The sequence below is a fragment of the Ascidia mentula genome, chromosome 4, assembly GCF_947561715.1.
Source record: "Ascidia mentula chromosome 4, kaAscMent1.1, whole genome shotgun sequence".
NCBI lineage: Eukaryota > Metazoa > Chordata > Ascidiacea > Phlebobranchia > Ascidiidae > Ascidia > Ascidia mentula.
Window position 1 is genome coordinate 6025344 of NC_138569.1, and position 16982 is coordinate 6042325.

Genomic DNA, 16982 nt, shown 5'->3' on the forward strand with positions numbered 1-16982 from the left:
GTAACAATAAGCCGAACCCAAGTTATCCTGACCACTATATTTTGTAAAACATTTCCAAACTATCTATTAAATTAACACCGTCGGCGTGTGTAACAGAGATCTTGATTGTGCTTAGGTACATTCCAGTTCATCGGTTTATGATTGCGAGAGTGGTCTTTACCCGCCGAGCTCGTTGTCATGCCTCTCTAACCGACATCGGCGAATCAAATGTGGCCAACTCAGGAATTGTGATGATGATGCTGTATTTATCATTCATGATGCGCAGCAATGTACAATGCATTCAATCGCTTCCTTAATTTTAAAACAGTCAAGTCCAATCCTCAAATGATTGGGCGTTAACGATTCTTGACAGACCCGCATGGAATGGGTCGCTTTCCACCAAAACTGTTCAACTTCGACCAAACCCGCATCTGTGGGGAAGACGGTAAACCATTAGACTAGAATGATCATGTATCGTTTTCTTATAATGTTTTGAATAATATTATGTCGTAAAAGGTTCCCACCTTCGATTCTTATCTGCGCGATTACAACTACGCATGTTTAGGTTGTATAAACAGGTGTTGGCATTGCACGTCGATAATACCTGTTTGCATAAATTGGTACCTTTTGGCATTAGTGCCTAATGTTTACTTTGCAAAAGGCAACGACCCCTTTTTAACTAAACTTGAAGCATTCATTTAAATGGATTGTATAAAAATTGTTCACAAATACTTCAATATCACTGACCTGAAACCATACAGGAAAGAAAGATAAAGGAATTAACAGATACGAGGCCACATCTCCAACCGGGTATCTCTCTTTCGGGAATTTAGCTAATAAAGCGTGTATTATAGCATCTGGTACCTGGTGAATCTTGTCAGATGCAAATGTGTCCAGTCCTTGAATTTTATTGAGCTCTGGAAAGCAAAATTGGCAAAACGTTTTGTTTTGGGGTCAAAGTTTATGCATGTTTAGCAAAGCGCAAATGCGATATTTCTGCATTTTAGGGGAAAAACACCCGAAAGACATTGTGATGCAGTTTAAACAGGGAATGGCAAATCAAAAGAAACAAAAATCGTCAATCAGACTTCTCAAATCACAAGTAATTGGAAATTTACACTTGGGACTCGACACACTTACTTCCTTGGAGAAAATCGTCGCCGTACGAGTTTCGAGTGTCAAAGTCTAATCGTTTCCAGCGCCTGTTGACATCCTCTTCAAACTTAGCGGAATCAGCGATGGGAGTTTTGTAAGGTCCAGGCTCGATTACATGGACCGAAATGTTAAATGGCTCTAAATCAAATCTGCGTAAAAATACATCGTAGGCTATGTATTAGTTAAATTGTCTTCATGTGCATGTAGAAGTTCTTTCTTTAATATTTTATAAAATTCATCACTTGGTTTATCAGAAGTTCATATAAACTTTGCAGTTATTTTAAAGCCTGTCGAATCTCTGTTATAAAACATACAAAGGGTATGGAAAGTATGCTAAAATGTATTTAAATCAGTAAGCCTCTACAACAAGGCGAGTGTTTCATGCCATGACATGACAATGCACGATCTCCACACATGCGCAGGCCCTTACTTGGCGATCACAGCTATCGTATCGAAATCATTTTGGCAGACCTTTGTAATAATTTTACTTAAGCCACGAGACAAAATCCGATATTCTATATAGACAGAAGTTTGGTTTTAACTGAAGAAACTTACGATAACGCGTCGGAGAGACCTTCCACTGCGTACTTCGAAAAAGTGTAAGAGGATCCAACAATCCCAACACGGCCACCAATGCTTGAAACGTTGACAATGCGACCTACAACAAAGATTCAAAGCATCTCCACCCTCATAAACGTTGGGGGATTGCCATAAAGCGGGGATTTTACAACTAAGTGGCAATTTTTAGGGTAATTGCACAAATCGTACGACACCCAGGTTTATGTATGTAACTTTTGGTAAAATATACTAAAAGCAATGTAACGACATGGAGAAACGTGGTTTTCATGAATGAACATACCTTCATTGCCTTTTTTGATTAAAGGCAAAAAATTGAGCGTCACATCTATAGCTCCGAACACATTAACCGAAAAAACTTTCTCCGCGTCCTCTTTCAACATCCACTCAAACGGAGCAAGAGACAAGCAAATACCCGCGTTGTTGACAAGCGCCCATAGAGCTACGCGAAACGAATACTTGATTACTCAAAGGTACCACATTCAAAGCAATATAAAACCCACACTAATTTATGAAATTTGAGTTTATTGACCAAAAATTGCCGTATACTTAATACCTATCGCTTGGTCATGGCGTACTTTTGGCAAAATTGAATTTGTAGTAGGCTTTTAGATACTTTCACCTACTAAATATAGACATTACAACTTACCTCTACCATTTAAGTTATCTTTGACGAACTTAACTGCCCTGACGACATCATCGTGTTCGGTGACATCAAGTTTCAGCGCTTTCAGCTTGGAACTGCACTGTTGTTGCAATCCATCGACAGACCCTTGTTTCAAGCACCCAGCGTACACATGAACGCCCTGAAACAAATTGTTTAGTCTCAATTGTACAGTTCCATTTTTTCTCACCATTTCATCCAAGCGCTCTGCCAGCAGCCTCCCAAATCCACTGTCACATCCTACAGAAGAAATATATAACTGATGAAAAATAGCACCAAGCTGCAACAGCAAGACTTGCCTGTTATGAACACGGAACGTTTAGTGATGGCTTCAATCAGCAATTTCGATCTAAACTTTCTGTACATGAAAGCAGCGAAAAGCACTGCCACGACCAAGAACAACCACATTTCGAACCAATTTATACAGTATATTGCTTGGGTACAAAATAATCATCGGTGTTTTACTTAATATGTGCTGTTGTATAAGTAGCTCAAGGGCAACTTCTTTTTTAAGTTCGTTGTCCGTCTATATTATTGCATATTTGTAGGCCGCTTTCCGCTGTTTGAACTTGAGCATGTACACTATTGAATGATGTCTAAATCATTTTGAAATCTATTGTAAATCAACAGTGATTTGAGCCTCAACTTATCCCTTCAAATACACAAAATAGTCACAATTTGATGCTCATGAAATGACAGCGGATAAAGAGGCTTTCTGATATCGTCGACTGCCCAGAACCAAAGTAACTACAATATGGCCATTGACTTTGTGCTAGCGTTGTTGGTGTGCATACATGCACAGCAGTTGTTTTACTGAATTTCCGTGACGCACGCACAGGAAACCGTTGATTAATGTGAAACGTCAAGGTTACATAATAACTCTAGTGAGATGATTAGCGATTTTCTGTACATTACTATTGCTTTAGTATTGAAGGAAATTTTTAGCCAGTTTATTTGATCAATTTAGGATTTTCTGAATTCGCCCAATTGCTCATTCCGTTTTTTGTACATGAGGAGCGCGAAGGATTTAATCGCCCAGTCGCTCACTGTGTTCGAACGATATGGAATAAATTCGCTTCACTATCATATCCACTTTAACTAACGAGCGAATACACCACATGTTTTTCGTGTGCAATTTAGTTGTTTGCTGTACAATTAATGTAAGTTCATTATCACATGACTACTTTTGTCGCATTGCTCCACACAGTTGATCAATTAGGTGTGTGTTCGTCTTGGTAGAAATTTGGTCAATTTTTCTATCTCACTTTTCTCATCCTTTCGTTCAGAAATCTTCGCAACTCGTTCTTTAAATTATCAACAAAATCAAACAGTTACAAAAATACATGCAAGCAAGTCCAAGTCATGACGCTCCACTCTGACGTCACGCATGTCCTATAACGAAACACCCAGATAGGGAAACATCGGCGAAGGCGCTCGACCCTTACACGAAACGGTAAACTTTATCGGCACTCGTCGCCTGGGTTGACTGAATTTGAATCCCGATTTGGTAAATAACAAAAAAAGTTTTGCGATGGGGACGGGCGACTTGGTAACAATAAGCCGAACCCAAGTTATCCTGACCACTATATTTTGTAAAACATTTCCAAACTATCTGCTAAATTAACACCGTCGGCGTGTGTAACAGAGATCTTGATTGTGCTTAGGTACATTCCAGTTCATCGGTTTATGATTGCGAGAGTGGTCTTTACCCGCCGAGCTCGTTGTCATGCCTCTCTAACCGACATCGGCGAATCAAATGTGGCCAACTCAGGAATTGTGATGATGATGCTGTATTTATCATTCATGATGCGCAGCAATGTACAATGCATTCAATCGCTTCCTTAATTTTAAAACAGTCAAGTCCAATCCTCAAATGATTGGGCGTTAACGATTCTTGACAGACCCGCATGGAATGGGTCGCTTTCCACCAAAACTGTCCAACTTCGACCACACCCGCATCTGTGGGGAAGACGGTAAACCATTAGACTAGAATGATCATGTATCGTTTTCTTATAATGAAGTGAATAATATTATGTCGTAGAAGGTTCCCACCTTCGATTCTTATCTGCGCGATTACAACTACGCATGTTTAGGTTGTATAAACATAATAAAACAGGTGTTGGCATTGCACGTCGATAATACCTGTTTGCATAAATTGGTACCGTTTGGCATTAGTGCCTAATGTTTACTTTGCAAATGGCAACGACCCTTTTTAACTAAACTTGAAGCATTCATTTTAATGGATTGTATAAAAATTGTTCACAAATACTTCAATATCACTGACCTGAAACCACACAGGAAAGAAAGATAAAGGAATTAACAGATACGAGGCCACATCTCCAACCGGGTATCTCTCTTTCGGGAATTTAGCAAATAAAGCGTGTATTATAGCATCTGGTACCTGGTGAATCTTGTCAGATGCCCATGTGTCCAGTTCTTGAATTTCATTGAGCTCTGGAAGGCATTGGCAAACCTTTTTGTTTTGGGGTCAAAGTTTATGTATGTTTAGCAAAGCGTAAATGCGATATTTCTGCATGTTAGGGGTAAAAACACCCGACGGACATTCTGATGCAGTTTAACCAGGGAATGGCCAATCAAAAGAAACAAAAATCCTCAATTAGAATTCTTCTCAAATCATAAGTAATTGCAACTTTACGACACACTTACTTCCTTGGAGAAAATCGTCGCCGTAAGAGTTCCTAGTTTCAAAGTCTAATTGTTTCCAGCGTCTTTTAACATCCTCTTGGTACTGAGTTGATTCAGCGATGTGAGTTTTGTAAGGTCCAGGCTCGATTACATGGACCGAAATGTTAAATGGTTCTAACTCAAATCTGCGCAAAAAAACATCGTGATAGGCTATGCATTAGCTAGATTTTCTTCATACACACGTAGAAGTTCTATCTCTATTATTTTATAAAATTTATTACTTAATTATCACAAGTTCATATAAACTTTGCAGTTATTTTAAAGCCTGTCGAATCCCTGTTATAGAACATACAAAAGTATGGAAAGTAGGCTAAAATTTATTTAATTCAGTAAGCCTCTGTAACAAGACATGTGTTTCATGCTATGGTATGACAATGCACGATCTCCACACATGCGCAGGTTCTTACACAGCTATCGTATCGAAATCACTTTGGCGGATCTTTATAATAATTTTACTTAAGTCACAAGACAAAATCCGATATTCTTAAAAGACGAAAGTTTTTGTTTAACTGAAGAAACTTACGTTAACGCGTCGGAGAGACCTTCCACTGCGTACTTAGAAAGGGTGTAAGAGGATCCAACAATCGCCACACGACCACTGACGCTTGAAACGTTGACAATGCGACCTACAACAAAGATTCAAAGCATCTCCACCCTTATAAAAGTTGGGACAATTGCCATAAAGCGGGGATTTTACAACTAAGTGGCAATTTTTAAGGCAATTACACAAATCGTACAACCCCCAGGGTTATATATGTAACTTTCAGTTAAATACCAAAAGCAATAACGACATGCTGAAACGAGCTTTTCCTTAATGAACATACCTTCCTTGCCCTTTTTGATTAAAGGCAAAAAATTGAGCGTCACGTCTATAGCTCCGAACACATTAACCGAAAAAACTTTCTCCGCGTCCTCTTTCAATATCCACTCAAACGGAGCAATAGACAAGCAAATGCCCGCGTTGTTGACAAGCGCCCATAGAGCTACGTGAAATGATTACTTGATTACTCGGAAGTACTACATTCAATGCAATATAAAGCCCACACTAAATTATGAAATTTGAGTTTAATGACCAAAAATTGCCGTATACTTAATACCTATCGCTTGGTTATGGCGTACTTTTGGCAAAATTGAATTTGTAGTAGGCTATTAGATACTTTAAGATACTAAAGATAGACATTACAACTTACCTCTACCATTTAAGTCATCTTTAACGAACTTAACTGCCCTGACGACATCATCGTGTTTAGTGATATCAAGTTTCAGCGCTTTTAGCTTGGAACTGCACTGTTGTTGCAATCCATCGACCGACTCTTGTTTCAAGCACCCAGCGTACACATGAACACCCTGAAAATACAAAATTGTTCAACCTGAAGTGTATAGTTCCGTTTTTTCTCACCATTTCATCCAAGCGCTTTGCCAATAGCCTCCCAAATCCACTGTCACATCCTACAGAAGAAATATATAGCTGATGAAAACTAGCACTAAGCTACAACAGTAAGACTTGCCTGTTATGAACACGGAAAGTTTTGTGATGGCTTCAATAAGCAATTTCGACCTATATTTTCTGTACATGGAAGCAGCGAAAAGCACTGCCACGACCAAGTACAACAACATTTTGAACTATTGCTTTAACATAAGAAATTCGCCTACCTTTCAGGAACATGTGTAGTTACATTGTGTTAATCATTTGCTAGTTATAACTTGTCTAGCTGGAGTATGGGTGGTGCCGCCCAAGCATACAAACTGGGTATGGGCCTAAATTATCCCATCAAATACACAAAATAGTCACAATTTGATGCTCATGAAATGACAGCGGATAAAGACGCTTTCTGATATCGTCGACTGCCCAGAACCAAAGTAACTACAATATGGCTTTAGACTTTGGGCTAACGTTGTTCCTGTGCATCCATGCGCAGCAGTTGTTTCACTGAATTTGCGTGGCGCACACGCAAGAAACCGTTGAATAGTGTTAAACGCCACGCTTACACAATAAACCGATTTTCTTTATATTACTATTGCTTTAGCAGTGCAGAAAATTTTGGGCCAGTTTATTTGTTCTAGTCAATGTTATGAAATTAACAGACGTTTCAAAATGCAGTCAGCTGATCTATTAGCAATCATGAGCATGCACCATGACATCCGTTACTTCATGATTGTTTTCGGAAAAGGAGTCGAGGTTCTTCCCAATTTCATCAATTCCTGCAATCCAATTTCATTAGGGTGATATCGTGAGTTCTAAGCTCTTTAGGTGAGCACGACATCTAATTACAAAATTTCACAGCAACAAAGTGCCCCTAAACCACACAGAAAGACTCATCGATAAAAATTGTTTTTTACCCACTTGCATGCAAGTACTCTTCGCCATAAGTTTCTTGAGTCGCTGCGTCCAGTCTTTGCCATCGCTCAATAATTGCATCTGATTTGGCAAAAGATGTCTTGTAGCCAGCAGGTTCAATGGCGTGAGACGTAATATTGAATGGTTCCACGCCATATCTGTGACAAGCGAATGAAAAAATGCAAGTTTGTTTGTGGTAAGTTATTGATGCATACGAACATCAATCCATCAGTGAGGCGTATTTGGAGAAAGTGTAGGAATTGGGCATCACGCCCAAACGTCCGGCCACGCTCGACACGTTGATTATGCGCCCTTTCAACAAAAATAATATGGAATATTTGGCATAGGTGATACCAACCTTAGGACAAGAATTTTGTCGGAACAACTTTCTGAAATTACAACCTCAGAACCGATACCACAGTTTGATTCAGGCCCACATGCACCTTCTTTGCCCTTTCTCATCATCGGAAGAAGTTTTAATGTAAGGTTGATTGTGCCAAAAACGTTTACTGCAAATGTTTGTTGCAAATCCTCTTCCGTTGTCCATTCAAACGGGGCCAGTGAAGGACATACGCCGGCGTTGTTAACCAATGCCCAAAGTGCTAAGAACAAAATACAACCATTCAGCAAAAGCACTAATGATAAGTACGGGCACAGTTGTGTTTGAAACGTTTGCCAGCATCATAGCTTTTACTTTCTTGTTCAAAATCTATAGTTCTTTTACGTTTTTCTGGATTTAACTATAATAGTAGGTACTTGTCATAGTGTTAAAAATACAACAACCTGTCGCCTGATTGAAATTTGTTACCGCGACCAAGGAGGCCCTAGTCGGTGGTGAATCCCATCACTGGAATTACCTTTTCCATTCAGATCATCTTTAACAAATTTTGCCGCGTCGTCGATATGTTTTGTATTAGTAATATCAAGTTTCAGTGCTTTCAGCTTGTAGCTACACTTTTGATGTAAAGCATCGATCGATGATGATTTCAGGCAACCGGTGTACACATGTACACCCTACACAGAAATCTTTTTTGTTTGCAGCAGTTTCAATTTCGCACCAGCTTGTCCAGGGATTTGGCTAGAGCTTACCCGAACCCTCTGTCACACCCTGCAAAGGGTAGAATATTAAGTTTAGCATATAATTCTTTGATGTGACATTTACATACCTGTTATGAGTACGTGGCGTCCGGGGATCATTTGAACTCTTGACTTTAATTGGTATTCAAAACCACATGGCTGGCTAAACATACATGCACGAGACAGCATAACCTGAATAGGTATATTTTAAGCATAGTTCAATTTTCAAGTCGAGAAAGCTATCCATCCTCTTTATGGTCTTTTTAGGTACTGCATTGCCTTTTGCAAGTCTTTGGCCCACTACACTGTGCTAAACATACGTCACTTTTATGGTAGAATTATTATAGCGAAAACCTAATAAAAGTTAGCGTTGAGCAAAGCAGCAAACACGTCAAGGGTAATACAGTTAATTATTAACCGAGAAGCGGGGTTGCAATGTCATTGCAACGTTCACTTGAACACATTCACTGAAGCTCTTTGCAAGACAAGATCTTAAAAAGATTAGAAAAAAAAACTTGTCAGGACCATCACGACTTTTATTTACAACAGTGTTTTATTTCGTTCAAACCGCAAGCATGAGTAGGTATTATATAAGCATAGTTCAATTTTCAGTTGGAGAAAGCTACCCATCCTTTTTAAGGTGTTTAAAAAGCCTAAACTTATCCCATCAAAATACACAAAATAGTCACAACTTGATCCTTATGATATGGCAGCGGATAAAACGGCTTTCTGAATCGTCGACTGCCCTGAAGCAAAGTAACTGCAACAAGGGTTTTGACCAAAGCACTGTTCCTGTACATCAATGCGCAGCAGTTGTGTCGCTGAATTCTCGTTCCGCACATACATTAAACCGTTGAATAAACATTTCAACAGCAATGCTAGTGAGGAAATTATCGAATTTACAAAAGCGTTACGTTTTATTTAATATTCTTGCTAAACACTGATTTTGAACATGCCACTTCGCAAACGAATAATCAGTGGTAAAATGTCACTGTTGTTGTATGATTTAATGTCAACGATTCTTGACCGAGCCGCATGGACGAGTAGCACCACGAATGATCAACTTGGACCATAGCCAAATCTGGAAAGAACAATACGGCACAAAATTCAGCAACTATCTCTGTTAGTTCGGACCATAATATTTTCAAGTTTTTATTTGTTAAAGAGAGGACTGTAAGTTACAGAAGATTATATCTTTAGCAAACCTGATTGCTCGTAAGTTTACCAACATTAACTGGGATATATACGTCACAAACACTTCAAAATCACTGACCTGTAACCATACAGGCAAGAAGGACATAGGAATAAATAGATACGTGGCATCATCTCCCACCGGATATCTCTCTTTTGGGCATTGGGAAAACAAGGCGTTTATCACAGCATCTGGTACCTGGTGAATCTTTTCAGATGCATATGTTTTTAATTTTCCAATTGCATTGAGCTCTGCAATAAATTTGTACCCATTTCTGCATCTTTACAACTTTGTAGAATTTTTTTGAAGTGCAAATATGATTTCTGTGTTGGTTGGAGGGAAGTTTGTTGCCCAGGGCAATGAATAAACTACACTGCTCACACACTTACTTCCTTGCAGAAAGTCTTTGCCGTACGAGTTTCGCGTTTCAAAGTCTATCTGCTTCCAGCGTCGTTTAAGATCCTCCTGATAAAGAGATGGATCAGCCAGCAAAGGAGTTTTAAATGCTCCCGGCTCGATGACGTGTACAGTAATGTTGAAGGGGTCCAACTCGAATCTGTGCAAAGGGAATGTGATACAAGCTAAAGTTTTGTTTTGTCAAAAGTATTTTATGCCATCGCATGACAAGGCAGAATCGCCTCACTGCCGATCGAGGCCCTTACTTGGAGGTCATCCATCGGTTTGCGATCATTCAACTTCTAACATCGCATTGTTGAACCATCGTTTTGTTAAACAAGACTTATATCTGCATATCGAAGCAACTTACGCCAGCGCGTCGGAAAGACCTTCCACTGCGTACTTGGAAAAGGTGTATGGGGCTCCAACATTTGCAACACGGCCACTGGCGCTTGAAACGTTGACAATGCGACCTACAACCACGACAGGATTTTCTGTATAAATTGCTTCATTCCCAGAACAGTAAGTTTTAATCCTATAGTTAGAATTTCACATTTTATCCCACAAATTCGTGTAGATGTATTTTACTGGTAGATGACACAGAAAAACAAAAGAGGTGTATATAACTAACATATACCTTCCTTGCCCCTCTTGATCAAGGGCAAAAAATTGAGCGTCACGTCTATAGTTCCGAACACATTAACCGAAAACACTTTTTCCGCATCATCTTTCACTGTCCACTCAAATGGAGCCAGAGTAGGAAAAACACCCGCGTTGTTGACAAGCGCCCATAGAGCTACGCAAAACAGAACTCATAACGTAGCTTACATAAACAATAACTAATTGCATTTGGAGAGTTTCCACTAAAAAGTTGCAAATGTTTTGTGGAATATATGAGTTATTATGATTCAAACGCAGTATGGTATTTCATCACACATAATAAACAGACAAGTCATAATTGATACGGTTAATTATTAATCGAGAGGCGTGGCTGCGGCAATGCCATTGCAATATACACTTCGGCACATCCAATGATGCTCGTTATAGAACACAAGATCGACAGAAAATATCTGAAAAAACCTTGTCAGGACCAGCACCCCTGTTTACAACAGTGTTTTACCTCATTAAAACCGCAAGCTAAACAAATATTTTCTTCATTTATTGACATACAGCAGAACAAGTAAATAGTTTTGCTGTTCGCATACGTCGGCATGCGGTAATCATTGTAAGCCACCACCTGAATTCCATCACTCACTTTATCACAGAAAAGCAATTTGCAACGCCTAAATCCCATAAAACTATATAAACAAATATTTCCTATTTATTTAATAAAATTTAATGCGCAGTTGCAAAACCTACATCTTCCATTTAAGTCATCTTTGACGAACTTAACTGCCCTGACGACATCATCGTGTTCGGTGATATCAAGTTTCAGCGCTTTCAGCTTAGAGCTGCACTGTTGTTGCAATCCATCGACAGACTCTTGTTTCAAGCACCCAGCGTACACATAAACGCCCTGAAACATATTGTTTAGTCTCAATTGTACAGTTCCATTTGTTCTCACCATTTCATCCAAGCGCTCTGCCAGCAGCCTTCCAAATCCACTGTCACAGCCTACAGAAGAAATATATAGCTGATGAAAAATAGCAATAAGCTACAACAGCAAGACTTGCCTGTTATGAACACGGAACGTTTTGTGATGGCTTCAATCAGCAATTTCGATCTAAACTTTCTGTACATGAAAGCAGCGAAGAGCACTGCCACGACCAAGTGCAACCACATTTCGAACTTATTTACAGTATATTGCTTGGGCACAAAATGATCATAGGTGTTTTACTTAATATGTGCTGTTGTATAAGTAGCTCAAGGTTAACTTCTTTTTTAAGTTCGATGTCCGTCTATATTATTGCTTAGTTGTAGGCCGCGTTCCGCTGTTTGAACTTGAGCATGTACACTATTGAATGATGTCTAAATCATTTTGAAATCTATTGCAAATCAACAGTGATTTGAGCCTTAACTTATCCCTTCAAATACACAAAATAGTCACAACATGATCCTCATGACATGGCAACGGATAAAGAGGCTTTCTGAAATCGTGGACTGCCCTGAAGCAAAGTAACTACAATATGGCTTTAGATTTTGTGCTAACGTTGTTCCTGTGCATCCATGCGCAGCAGTTGTTTCACAGAATTTGCGTGGCGCACACACATGAAACCGTTGAATAATGTGAAACGCCACGCTTACATAATAATGCTAGTAAGGTGATTACTGATTTTCTGTATATTACTATTGCTTTAGCAGTACAGGATATGTTGGGCCAATTTATTTGATCAAGTCAATGTTATGAAATTAACAGAAGTTTCAAATTGCAGTCAGCTGATTTATTAACAATCAAACTGAAGATGCCCATACAGGCGAAATCGATTTTTCATGATTGATAATAGATCAGCTGACTGCAATTTGAAACTTTTGTTAGTTTCATAACATTGACTTGATATCAAAACAGAAAATTTGTGTCGCTGATAGAATACAATGCCAACCAGATTCTGAAAAAATTAAGAAACCAGTCTTTATTTGAACAATTTAGGATATTTTGAATTCGCTCAATTGCTGCTTCCGTTTTTTGCACATTATGAGCGCGGGGCATTTAATCGCCCATTCGCTCACTGTGGTCGAACTATATGGAATAAATTCGATTCGCTTTCATATCCACCTCAAATAACGAACGAAAACCATATGTTTTAGTTCTTTGCTATTCAATTAATGTAAGTACGTTATTACATGACTACTTTCGTCGCATTGCTCCACACAGTTGATCAATTAGGTGTGTGTTTGTCTCGGTAGAAATTTTGTCAATTTTTCTATGTCATTTTTCTTATCCTTCGTTCCGAAATCTTCGCTACTCTTTCTTTAAATTATCAACAAAATCAAACAGTTACAAAAAAACATGCAAGCAAGTCCAAGTCATGACGCTTCACTCTGATGTCACGCATGTCCAATGCGAAATTCGTCGTCTGGGTTGACTGAAATTGAATCCCGATGTGGTGAAAAAAGAAAAAAATGTTGCGATGGGGACGGGTGACTTGGTAACAAGAAGCCGAAAAGCTCGACCGAATTTTGTGCAAAAACCAATGCAGTTTATGCTGCTCTATGTGAAGTAACTAAAATTCAAGTCACAATCTTTGTACCTCACTTAGTTTCGGACCTAAGTTATCCTGATCATAATATTTTGTGAAACATTTCCACACTATCTGCTAAATTAACACCGTTGGCGTGTACAACAGAGGTCTTGGTTGTGCTTAGGTAAGCACTATGGCTCATCGTTTTGAAATTGTGATGGTGGTCTTTACCCGTCAAGTTCGTGTCAAGCCTTTCTAACCGCAGAATTTTGATTTTATGCTGGATTTATATCCATGCTGTACATTGTACAATACTTTTAATCGCTTCTCTTCACAAATTAGTAGATAATTTCAAAACAGTCCAATTCAATCCTCGAATCATTGAGGGTCAACGATTCTTGACAGACCCGCATGGAATGGGTCGCTTTCCACCAAAACTGTTCAACTTCGACCAAACCCGCATCTGTGGGGAAGACGGTAAACCATTAGGCTTGAATGACCATGCATCGTTTTCTTATAATGTGGTGAGTAATATTATGTCGTAAAAGGTTCCCACCTTCGATTCGTAACTGCGCGATTACAACTACGTATATCTAGGTTGTATAAACATAATAAAACAGGTGTTGGCATTGCACGTCGATAATACCTGTTTGCCTAAATTGGTACCTTTTGGTATTAACCTACTGTTTACTTTGCAAAAGACAACGACCCCTTTTTAACTAAACTTGAAGCATTCATTTAAATGGATTGTATAAAAACTGTTCACAAATAATTCAATATCACTGACCTGAAACCACACAGGAAAGAAAGATACAGGAATTAACAGATACGAGGCCACATCTCCAACCGGGTATCTCTCTTTCGGGAATTTAGCTAATAAAGCGTGTATTATGGCATCTGGTACCTGGTGAATCTTGTCAGATACAAATGTGTCCAGTCGTTTAATTTCATTGAGCTCTGGAAGGCAAAATTGGCAAAACTTTTTGTTTTGGGGTCAAAGTTTATGCATGTTTAGCAAAGCGTAAATGCGATATTTCTGCATTTTAGGGGAAAAACACCCGAAAGACATTCTGATGCAGTTTAAACAGGGAATGGCCAATCCAAAGAAACAAAAATCCTCAATCAGACTTTTCAAATCACAAGTAATTGGAAATTTACACTTGGGACTCGACACACTTACTTCCTTTGAGAAAATCGTCGCCGTACGAGTTTCGAGTTTCAAAGTCTAATCGTTTCCAGCGCCTATTGACATCCTCTTCCAACTTAGCGGAATCAGCGATGGGAGTTTTGTAAGGTCCAGGCTCGATTACATGGACCGAAATGTTAAATGGCTCTAAATCAAATCTGCGCAAAAATACATCGTAGGCTATGTGTTAGTTAAATTGTCTTCATGTATATGTAGAAGTTCTTTCTATATTATTTTATAAAATTCATCACTTGGTTTATCAGAAGTTCCCATAAACTTTGCAGTTATTTTGAAGCCTGTCGAATCTCTGTTATAAAACATACAAAAGGTATGGAAAGTAGGCTAAAATGTATTTAAATCAGTAAGCCTCTACAACAAGGCGAGTGTTTCATGCCATGACATGACAATGCACGATCTCCATACATGCGCAGGCCCTTACTTGGCGATCACAGCTATCGTATCGAAATCATTTTGGCAGACCTTTGTAATTATTTTACTTAAGGCACGAGACAAAATCCGATATTCTATGTAGACAGAAGTTTTTGTTTAACTGAAGAAACTTACGATAACGCGTCGGAGAGACCTTCCACTGCGTACTTCGAAAAAGTGTAAGAGGATCCAACAAACCCAACACGGCCACTGATGCTTGAAACGTTGACAATGCGACCTACAACAAAGATTCAAAGCATCTCCACCCTTATAAACGTTTGGGGATTGCCATAAAGCAAGGATTTTACAACTAAGTGGCAATTTTTAGGGTAATTGCACAAATCGTACGACACCCAGGTTTATGTATGTAACTTTTGGTAAAATATACTAAAAGCAATGTAACGACATGGAGAAACGTGGTTTTCATGAATGAACATACCTTCATTGCCCTTTTTGATTAAAGGCAAAAAATTGAGCGTCACATCTATAGCTCCGAACACATTAACCGAAAAAACTTTCTCCGCGTCCTCTTTCAACATCCACTCAAACGGAGCAAGAGACAAGCAAATACCCGCGTTGTTGACAAGCGCCCATAGAGCTACGCGAAACGAATACTTGATTACTCAAAGGTACCACATTCAAAGCAATATAAAACCAACACTAATTTATGAAATTTGAGTTTATTGACCAAAAATTGCCATATACTTAATACCTATCGCTTGGTCATGGCGTACTTTTGGCAAAATTGAATTTATAGCAGGCTTTTAGATACTTTAAGATACTAAATATAGACATTACAACTTACCTCTACCATTTAAGTCATCTTTGACGAACTTAACTGCCCTGACGACATCATCGTGTTCGGTGACATCAAGTTTCAGCGCTTTCAGCTTGGAACTGCACTGTTGTTGTAATCCATCGACAGACCCTTGTTTCAAGCACCCAGCGTACACATGAACGCCCTGAAACAAATTGTTTAGTCTCAATTGTAAAGTTCCATTTTTTCTCACCATTTCATCCAAGCGCTGTGCCAGCAGCCTCCCAAATCCACTGTCACATCCTACAGAAGAAATATATAGCTGATGAAAAATAGCACCAAGCTGCAACAGCAAGACTTGCCTGTTATGAACACGGAACGTTTAGTGATGGCTTCAATCAGCAATTTCGATCTAAACTTTCTGTACATGAAAGCAGCGAAAAGCACTGCCACGACCAGGAACAACCACATTTCGAACCAATTTATACAGTATATTGCTTGGGTACAAAATAATCATCGGTGTTTTACTTAATATGTGCTGTTGTATAAGTAGCTCAAGGGCAACTTCTTTTTTAAGTTCGTTGTCCGTCTATATTATTGCATATTTGTAGGCCGCTTTCCGCTGTTTGAACTTGAGCATGTACACTATTGAATGATGTCTAAATCATTTTGAAATCTATTGTAAATCAACAGTGATTTGAGCCTCAACTTATCCCTTCAAATACACAAAATAGTCACAATTTGATGCTCATGAAATGACAGCGGATAAAGAGGCTTTCTGATATCGTCGACTGCCCAGAACCAAAGTAACTACAATATGGCCATTGACTTTGTGCTAGCGTTGTTGGTGTGCATACATGCACAGCAGTTGTTTTACTGAATGACGCACGCACAGGAAACCGTTGATTAATGTGAAACGTCAAGGTTACATAATAACTCTAGTGAGATGATTAGCGATTTTCTGTACATTACTATTGCTTTAGTATTGCAGGAAATTTTTAGCCAGTTTATTTGATCAATTTAGGATTTTCTGAATTCGCCCAATTGCTCATTCCGTTTTTTGTACATGAGGAGCGCGAAGGATTTAATCGCCCAGTCGCTCACTGCGTTCGAACGATATGGAATAAATTCGCTTCACCATCATATCCACTTTAACTAACGAGCGAATACACCACATGTTTTTCGTGTGCAATTTAGTTGTTTGCTGTACAATTAATGTAAGTTCATTATCACATGACTACTTTTGTCGCATTGCTCCACACAGTTGATCAATTAGGTGTGTGTTCGTCTTGGTAGAAATTTGGTCAATTTTTCTATCTCACTTTTCTCATCCTTTCGTTCAGAAATCTTCGCAACTCGTTCTTTAAATTATCAACAAAATCAAACAGTTACAAAAATACATGCAAGC

At 38.9% G+C, this 16982-nt stretch overlaps 3 protein-coding genes across 3 annotated transcripts; all 3 read right to left on the reverse strand.

Moving 5' to 3' along the window:
* Positions 1 to 335: 335 nt before the first annotated feature.
* LOC145897894 (short-chain dehydrogenase/reductase family 9C member 7-like) lies at positions 336 to 16045 on the reverse strand. Its single transcript, XM_082986350.1, has 8 exons — positions 15937 to 16045; positions 15828 to 15877; positions 15623 to 15779; positions 15257 to 15415; positions 14953 to 15055; positions 14383 to 14546; positions 727 to 896; positions 336 to 410 (listed from the first exon to the last, which is right to left on the reverse strand). The coding sequence occupies exons 1-8, from the start codon at positions 16043 to 16045 to the stop codon at positions 336 to 338; spliced, it is 987 nt and encodes a 328-aa protein (XP_082842476.1).
* Positions 1094 to 2782, reverse strand: LOC145899717 (short-chain dehydrogenase/reductase family 9C member 7-like). The gene is made up of 5 exons (XM_082988613.1): positions 2674 to 2782; positions 2360 to 2614; positions 1994 to 2152; positions 1690 to 1792; positions 1094 to 1283 (listed from the first exon to the last, which is right to left on the reverse strand). The coding sequence occupies exons 1-5, from the start codon at positions 2780 to 2782 to the stop codon at positions 1094 to 1096; spliced, it is 816 nt and encodes a 271-aa protein (XP_082844739.1).
* LOC145899719 (short-chain dehydrogenase/reductase family 9C member 7-like) lies at positions 9495 to 11865 on the reverse strand. Its single transcript, XM_082988621.1, has 8 exons — positions 11757 to 11865; positions 11648 to 11697; positions 11443 to 11599; positions 10721 to 10894; positions 10454 to 10556; positions 10077 to 10243; positions 9769 to 9938; positions 9495 to 9576 (listed from the first exon to the last, which is right to left on the reverse strand). The coding sequence occupies exons 1-8, from the start codon at positions 11863 to 11865 to the stop codon at positions 9508 to 9510; spliced, it is 999 nt and encodes a 332-aa protein (XP_082844747.1). The 3' UTR covers positions 9495 to 9507.
* Positions 16046 to 16982: the final 937 nt, after the last annotated feature.